Source organism: Cryptococcus neoformans, chromosome 5 (genome assembly GCF_000149385.1).
Source record: "Cryptococcus neoformans var. neoformans B-3501A chromosome 5, whole genome shotgun sequence".
Lineage (NCBI taxonomy): Eukaryota > Fungi > Basidiomycota > Tremellomycetes > Tremellales > Cryptococcaceae > Cryptococcus > Cryptococcus deneoformans.
In genome coordinates, this window is record NC_009181.1 from 968,484 (window position 1) to 975,964 (window position 7,481).

The window sequence follows — 7,481 nt, forward strand, 5'->3', positions numbered from 1 at the left end:
CGGATCTTCGTGCTCCACCGGAGATTGGCCAATGTCCGTCAAGGGGTTTGGTCGGGCGCTCGTGCCTGTGACACGTTCGTCATATTACGTAAATGATTGCATTTTTCCTGCTGTCTCTACGAAGCCGTTTCAAGCATACCCATCACTCCTGACGGTCTCATAATCCCTGCCGCAGTGCTAAAGTCATACTCGGCTCTGACAAGGTCGTGGAATTGTCGATAGCCATCAACAATCGCGTTCTAAAGAAATCATGAGCGTCAGCGATGTCGTGCCTTCCTCGCGTCCCGTCTAACATAGCAACTCACATAGGCTGGAGGGATTAACACCGCAACGGTGTCTTCATCTAATAAATACATCCTCAATTCCTTCTTCCACTCCTCCACTTCCGTGGTGCAAACTGACTTGAATTCCTCATGCACTTCCTTCACCTTTTCAGAAGTTGCAAATTCCTGTGCCGATAAGTCGGTCTTGGCCGAACTTGACGATGCTGCCGACTTCGCGATGTAAGCCGTACATTTATCAAGAAAAGCGCGCAAAGGAGAGGTTGCACGTGTTGCGACAAGAGAGATGAGATCTTCACATGCTGCTTTGAGGGCGCGATCAATGTCGGTTCGAGCGTCGGGGACGAAGTTGGATTGAGCGGTAACTCGTTGATAGCCCAAGAGAGAAGAAGCATTGTCAAGTAAGGACTTCAGAAAGTCTTTCAATAAGGTCAGCTACCAGATAATAAGATCTGCACATATCAACTGACCTCCAAGACCACTCCATTCTTGTCTCCTCGCTTTGCCCAACTCCAATCCAGTCGTCATTTCTTTCAGGATCAAGAGATGCCTCACCAAAAACATTTTAGCGTCCATGTTCTTGTTTTTACCCTTCTTAGCTACCAGCATATCGGAAGCAGAAGAGAGAGAACGACGACACATGGTTACCGCTTCCTGAGCAAGATCCTCGAAAACCACGGCCTGTCAAAAACGTAAGAGGTTTTGTTTTTGCTTTTTTTTCATCCAAATGAGCTAACTTACATCAACATAGGTATGCAAACAGGATAAGACCCAAAGAGTCACTCTCAGAGAAGGATACCAACTCTTTTGAGCTTCTGGAGGAGGTAACTCAAGAATGGCTGGTTCATCATCGTCTTCGGCATCCAACGATACCGCCATTTGCCTAGGAACGAGCTTGTTACCTTGCGAACCTATCGATAGTGAAAGCATGAGCAACCATTTCTCTTCAAATGCATTGTCAAGTTACCTAGCTTGAGCCTCTCGGGGTAGTCCAAATCCCCCTCCTTCGGTACATAGTACTCCACGTCTGCACTGAGCAGCGCTTGAGCTCTGAAGACAAGCCTCGTCTGTGCATCTTGCAGCACCATGCGCAACAGCACTTCAATATGCAACCGAGCTAACGGCTTCCTCTTTCTCGACTTAACCATTGCGGCACGCGTGCTGGGCGATAGAAGAGCAGTCGGAGATGCAGATCTCGACCGATGCGAACCGTAGCTCGATACCCGCCGGATGGACTGTGAACGAGAGTGAAGGATGTTACGGGAAGAACCGGATCGATACATTCGAGGTCTAGATGAGAAGTAATCGTCGCTACCGGGATAATGTAATGATCCTGGGCTGGATGACGGGGTAAAGATCGCTGATTCGTCATCTTCTTCATCGGTGACCTCGCGGACCATCAGCGCTTGGAGGACTGTGCACACTCCGCAAAGAACCTGAAGAGACGGCTCATGCAGAATTCTTGGGCGAAGGTGGTCGTAGAGATAATCGCAGAGGCTCTCAAGGAAACCACTACAAGCTGTCAGTTGATGCCTATACAAAAAGGTAATTTTGACATACTAGAGCTGAGATTCACCAGACAGGAAGAAATGTTTGAATAGGTTGAACTCATCTGTGCAAGTCTGCTTCAAGTAGCTACATCCCGATCTCGCCTAGATAAAATGGACGTTAACCACCATCCTCTGTGACATTTCATAACTTGGATCGCTTACCAGATCGACCAAGTCGCTCTTGTCTGGATCCATCCTCCCAATTTCGGCATTAACTCGTTGACCCATCAAGTTTTTCCTTGTGGTTAGATACGCCGTATGACATTCTACGAGAAGTGACCCGAGCTCATCGGGATTTGAGGCGACACGCTGTTCCAGTTCCGCCAATAAGGGCCGAAGTGTAGCGGATAGAGATATGAATTTGGTGTAAATAAAGGCTTGTGTGGCTGTTTCTGATAAGGACTACAAGGTGTCAGAGACGGCGAAAAAGATATGCTTCGGTAAATTAAAGCTCTGACCTGATCCGCTAGACGTCGTCCCACTTCCTGGCTAAGATTCTTGATAACACCAACGAAGTACAACCTAATCAAGGCCATACTTCTAGTCATACATTGCTGGTACCGTAAAAGATACACCTCAGCATCTTTGAAATCTCTCTTTCTCCGTTATTAGCTTTGCTCCTACCCGTATAATTTAGCCAGCTTACGTGCTCGCCAAGATACGTGAGGCATTCTTCCAATCGCTTGACCATTGGCAAGAATTGAGGATTAAGGACGAGATCATTTCCGGGATTGTTGAGCATACGAGTAGCACTCTCAAGGAAGGTAAAGAACGTCAAACGATGTGCCAGTTGGGATGTATGTGTGAGGAGATGGGTCTATATCTTATCAGCTTCCACTGTCACCTGCATAGAGAGAAGACCTACCTGCTCTTCGAGGAGATCCTCACAAGCACCTCTTAGGCTCTCACTTCGTTCTTCCACATACGCTAGACATTTTTCCATCTCTTTCACTTCCATTTCGCCGGCATCCAAGAGTTCTATCAGTCCGTTACATCTCTCTTTCAGCCCTACGATCTCTGACAAGTGATCGCGGTAAAGAGAATCTTGTTCATGCTCGGTCGACAATGTAAGTTGTGTAAAGTGGTCGAGGAATTGTTGAGGAGTACTGATCAACTTAGGATATAATGGAGAGGGAATAATCATCGATGAAGATAAAACTTTTGGAACAGGAGTACTGGGTAATGAAGGGCCTCGTGATGATGATGGAGGATAGAGATGGTTACCAAGAACCGGCGTACTGACTGACGACCCTTCGTTCTTAAACTTCTCTGGCAAATCTCTCTCCCCAAACCTTGCTTTTACAGTTCCTATACTTCCAATCTGTTCGCCGTTCAGGGGTGATTTACTCTCCCACTCGTCAAGCGAGACCACTTGCTTTGCGGCTGTGTTCGAAGACGACGGTGTGCCTGCGCGAGACGTGGTTGACGAGGCAGGGTCCGAGGAGATGTTGAGGGCCGGACGGCGCAATTGATAAGCGGGTGTAGTAGAGCGGGACATACTATGGTTGTTATCGGCAGCTAGGCATGTCTATGGTGGACGAAATCAACACGATATCGAGATGGATGCTAACGTCTCCAACGGGCGGTTAACGAAGGTGCGTGGAGGTCAGCGAGATCATTCCAGCGGGTGGTCGCGTTTATTTGTTCATGTTGATTTTTTGCTTCCAGATAAGTTTCCACTTGAATTCATATGTCAAATCCCCTGCTCATATCCATATAAACTCAAGTACGCAATAGGCCGAAACAATTTGCATGCTCGAGGAAAATGTAACTGCTTTCAAATCTTGGTGTATACCATTTCTAAACTACTGCGCCCTCCTTGTCTGCCTGCTATATTTCAAATTTCTTTTACATGTCAAACACAAAAAAAGCCGTCATTACTTGTTGGGATATGCAAGTTTTCGTTGGTTGAAGATTTATAATAACGAAAGACGAAAACAATGACATGATCAAGTCCGGGGGTATACTGTAACTGCAAAATTTTATATCGTAACGAAGAGGGATTGAGAAAATATTTCGAGATGATGACGATTACAGGAACTGATATAGAGCATTAGTGTTGGCAGAATATACCAGCTGAAAAGCACTTACGTAGTCTGGGGGTCTACGGGTCACCAGAGGCTCACCAGCCCGAGGCGCAGGGTCGAATTGAAGGCTGTCGGCTCCATCAGTTTTCGTCCATTGACATACACCAAAACGACCCACAAAGTGTACTTAAGCGCGTCATCCACTTCAAGGATAGCGGCCTGATTACCGCATCGGTAACAGTAGTTGGGCGCTGAGAATATGGTGACGACATTTCGTTCTTGTGACCAGGCAAAACCTTCCATGACCAACTGATGTGCTCGCGCGACCAATGTAAGGCCGTTGTTGTGGTCTACAACTATTAATGGAAGGCCACGGTAACAACAAAGTGTCACTTACTGAAAGCCTCAGAGATATCTTGACCGAAAGTATAACCAGCTCCTCGAGGGCTGATACCCCAACCGCATCTGTCATCAGGGTCTGACCAAAGAAGATCACACATAGGGCCTTCATGAGGAACTTCTTGAATGCGGTCAATAGATCTAATGTGGTCAAGGGTGTCGATTGAGGGCGACAAACCACCGTGAAGACAGAAGATCTGATATCACACTTAGTAAAATCCCATGGGCAACTACTCTTCGTCATGTCACTCACTTGGTTGTCAATCAATGCAGTCAGGGGAAGGTAGTCAAACAAGTCGGTGAAGAATTTCCAGACATTGGCATTGCCATATTTTCTTAAACACTCGTCGTAGAAACCATAGACCTGGGTGATTTGACGTGACTCATGGTTTCCTCGTAAAATAGTCACACGGTCTCGGTACCGCAATTTAAGCGCGACCAAAAGTGTGACGGTCTCCACAGAGTAGTATCCTCGGTCAACATAATCCCCCATGAAAAGGTAGTTTGTGTCAGGAGAGTTGCCGCCGATACGGAAGAGTTCTGAAAGATCGTGCTGAGACGATCGTCAGGTCTGTGCGCAGCTGGATCAAGTGTGTAAGATCACTCACAAATTGACCGTGAATATCACCACAGACCGTGACAGGGCACCTCACGGGTTGAACATTGGATTCTTCCATCAGAACTTCTCGCGCCTGTAAGGATGCAGACGCAGATCGTGAAAACACGCATGGGATCAAGTGAAGAATGGTAAATTTGAGGAATTACTCGTCAGCATTATTCAATCAAACTCTTCAAAAATCTCTCAATAGCAACCATGGATATCCAATGCACGCCATGTTTCCAAAAAAGAAGAAGCGTGGCTAGCACCATCAAACACAAGCTCGCTTGCTGACTATCAACTCCCGCCCGAGCCTTTTGGTGAAGAGGCCCAGCGCCAATTATCCTCCATCCACCTTGGCAAACCAAAACTTGCTGCCACCGCATATGCGTAGTTCTCGGTTCCAAGAACGAGTCCCCATAAACCTTCCTTTTCACAACGTAGCTGCTGCTGATATCCCAGACCGTCATAATCTCAAGGTCCTACTTACCTTATCGCATAGCTTCTTTACTTCGGGCTCGCTCAGAGGCTTGCATTGCATCAATTGTGCGATCCAGGCATCCACATCGTCGTTGGCCGCCATCTTGCTCTAGCTGTCTGAGACGCTGCTTTGAGGAAAGGAGGGGTTGGGTTGATAGGTTGTTGGTGTTTGTCCAGAGTCTTTCTCGTGTTCGAATTCTTCGCTGTGGTGCCTGAGTATTGTGCAATATGTTGTGCGCTAGGTGTTGCTGTAAGCGGATGTAGGAAGCAGTAGGAAAACGGAAGTTAGGAGCACGGAATAGATAAATATAAGGAAGTGCCGTGTAGACAGACACCTCGAATCACTGGAGCAACCACAGCGTCACTACGCGCGTCCGTCACATAACGCCGATTTTCCCCGCAGGAGGCACTCGCTCCATCTGTTCCCAACGAATTCTTACGTAACAGACCACTTGCCGTTCATCGACGGTCGGTTTCAGCAGCAATAATAATAAATTACCATTGACTTTTGCGACTCAGCTCCTTTCATAGAGGGGTCATACAGATGAGAATACGAAGTACGCGATCTGTTACGTATTTAACCGTAGTTCACCACCATAACCCGCAAGTCACAAAAGCTCCTTCATAATTTTTATATGCATTTTCTTTTACATGTCGAAATCGATCTTCGACGCTGGTCATCGATTTACAAGTTCCCCACTAGCACTACTCCTCAACTACTGCGCTACCGCCACTTCCAACCCCCCTGCCTCTAGTGAATCCTCTTGAACCACCCCTGAAACCCCCTCTTCCCCTTGGTCCACCGTTTGGAGCGCCTCCGCGAGCGGACGCAGGAACACCATTGTGGGTACCCCGATGAGCGAAGGGGGCGCCGTTCGCAGCACCTCTTCCCCTGACGGCACCGATACCAGACTTGTTGTTCATGTTTTGTGCCTTTCCTCGAATAGGGGGATTGGTAGGTATTGCCTGGTGAACGGAAGCATGGGAATGGACCACCGGAAGGTTTCCCTGAGCCTGAACGTGAGTGACGTGACTGGAATCACGATTGTCATTGACCACAGGACCAGGGCCCAGTCGCAAACCTCCAAGCAAGTTGGACAATTGATCTCGGTGACTAACGGGCTGTTGCTGAACAGGCTGAGGTCGGACACCCTTCGCCACGCCGCTATACTTCAGATGGCCGTTGCTACCGACAACAGTGGTGCTTTGAGTAGAGTGAACAGTCTTGGGTTTCTGCAAAATGTGATGTGTAGTTGTCGCAGTTTGCTGACGGCCCGGCACCGACGGCTGGTAATGCTGCATAGGTACAGCAGGGCGAGGTCCAAGTTGAGGTCTGAAGACATTTTGAGGAACAGGCTTCGGTCCAGCTCTCTCGGAGACAGTGAATTGGGGACGAGTTAAATTGAGGCAGGACGAGAATGGTACAGTTGACCCGCGGTAAGGCGAACACTTCCCCTGGAGAGTAGAACCACCCATGAAGCCATTGTCCCAGATTACATCAACGGTCCTCATTCCAAGACCGACCACAACACCCCTCATGCCTGTTGGCACCCCTCCCGCGGCGGGGTCCTGCACCATAACGACTCGGTGGCCAGGTTCAAAAACTTGACCTTGAAGTCGATAAATGGCTTGTGCGGGCTTCAAAAGGGTCTGGCGTGGAACATTGTCCAAACGCTTCTTCTTGATCGATTGGAAGGTTTTCTTAGACAAAATGTCGTCGGCAAGTTTTTCAACTATCTGGCAGGTTTCCTGAAAGGCGGACGCTCATTAGTGAAAAGTCTATACCATGCGCCTGTGCCTTAACTAGGCTTACCGCTTCAAGCTGATCGGCAAACAACGACACGGATTCCAAATCATTCAGTCCTTCATCCTTCAACCACTTCTTCATGCCCTTGATAACAGTATCAGGGTCCTCCGCAGTGGGGCAAAGTTCCTTGCTTTTGACCAGGTCTCCTCCCCTGTTCTCCAGATGCTTGAACACCTCAGGGAAAGCCTTCTTGTACGCCTCCAGCACTTGAGCAGTCTTCTCGCTGAACTCCCAGCCTCGATCGTTTCTCTTCGAGTAACCGAGAACCTTAAGACCGCGAGACTCAAACTTGAGCGAAAGTCCAATATTGGTCTTCGAGCCATCACCGAGTTGAACGAG

At 48.2% G+C, this 7,481-nt stretch overlaps 3 protein-coding genes across 3 annotated transcripts in view; all 3 read right to left on the minus strand.

Annotated features, from left to right (window-relative positions):
* Positions 1 to 116: 116 nt before the first annotated feature.
* On the minus strand, positions 117 to 3,329 carry CNBE3600 (hypothetical protein; the record flags this gene model as incomplete). Its single annotated transcript, XM_769993.1, has 10 exons — positions 117 to 239; positions 306 to 700; positions 752 to 962; positions 1,023 to 1,192; positions 1,249 to 1,793; positions 1,842 to 1,933; positions 1,994 to 2,233; positions 2,290 to 2,427; positions 2,478 to 2,648; positions 2,697 to 3,329. 10 exons carry the CDS (start codon positions 3,327 to 3,329, stop codon positions 117 to 119), a joined length of 2,718 nt encoding a protein of 905 aa, XP_775086.1.
* A 533-nt stretch (positions 3,330 to 3,862) lies between these two features.
* On the minus strand, positions 3,863 to 5,438 carry CNBE3610 (hypothetical protein; the record flags this gene model as incomplete). Its single annotated transcript, XM_769994.1, has 7 exons — positions 3,863 to 3,871; positions 3,923 to 3,986; positions 4,037 to 4,214; positions 4,256 to 4,454; positions 4,511 to 4,810; positions 4,866 to 4,949; positions 5,346 to 5,438. The coding sequence occupies 7 exons, from the start codon at positions 5,436 to 5,438 to the stop codon at positions 3,863 to 3,865; spliced, it is 927 nt and encodes a 308-aa protein (XP_775087.1).
* A 602-nt stretch (positions 5,439 to 6,040) lies between these two features.
* The window catches only part of CNBE3620 (hypothetical protein), a gene marked incomplete at both ends in the record, with an annotated part of 5,306 nt that continues 3,865 nt past the window's right edge, over positions 6,041 to 7,481 (minus strand). Inside the window, 2 exons of the mRNA XM_769995.1 lie at positions 6,041 to 7,084; positions 7,149 to 7,481. The exon at positions 7,149 to 7,481 is cut by the window's right edge and continues 144 nt beyond it. Coding sequence (XP_775088.1) covers positions 6,041 to 7,084; positions 7,149 to 7,481 — 1,377 coding nt within the window. The remainder of the gene's footprint in view (positions 7,085 to 7,148) is intronic.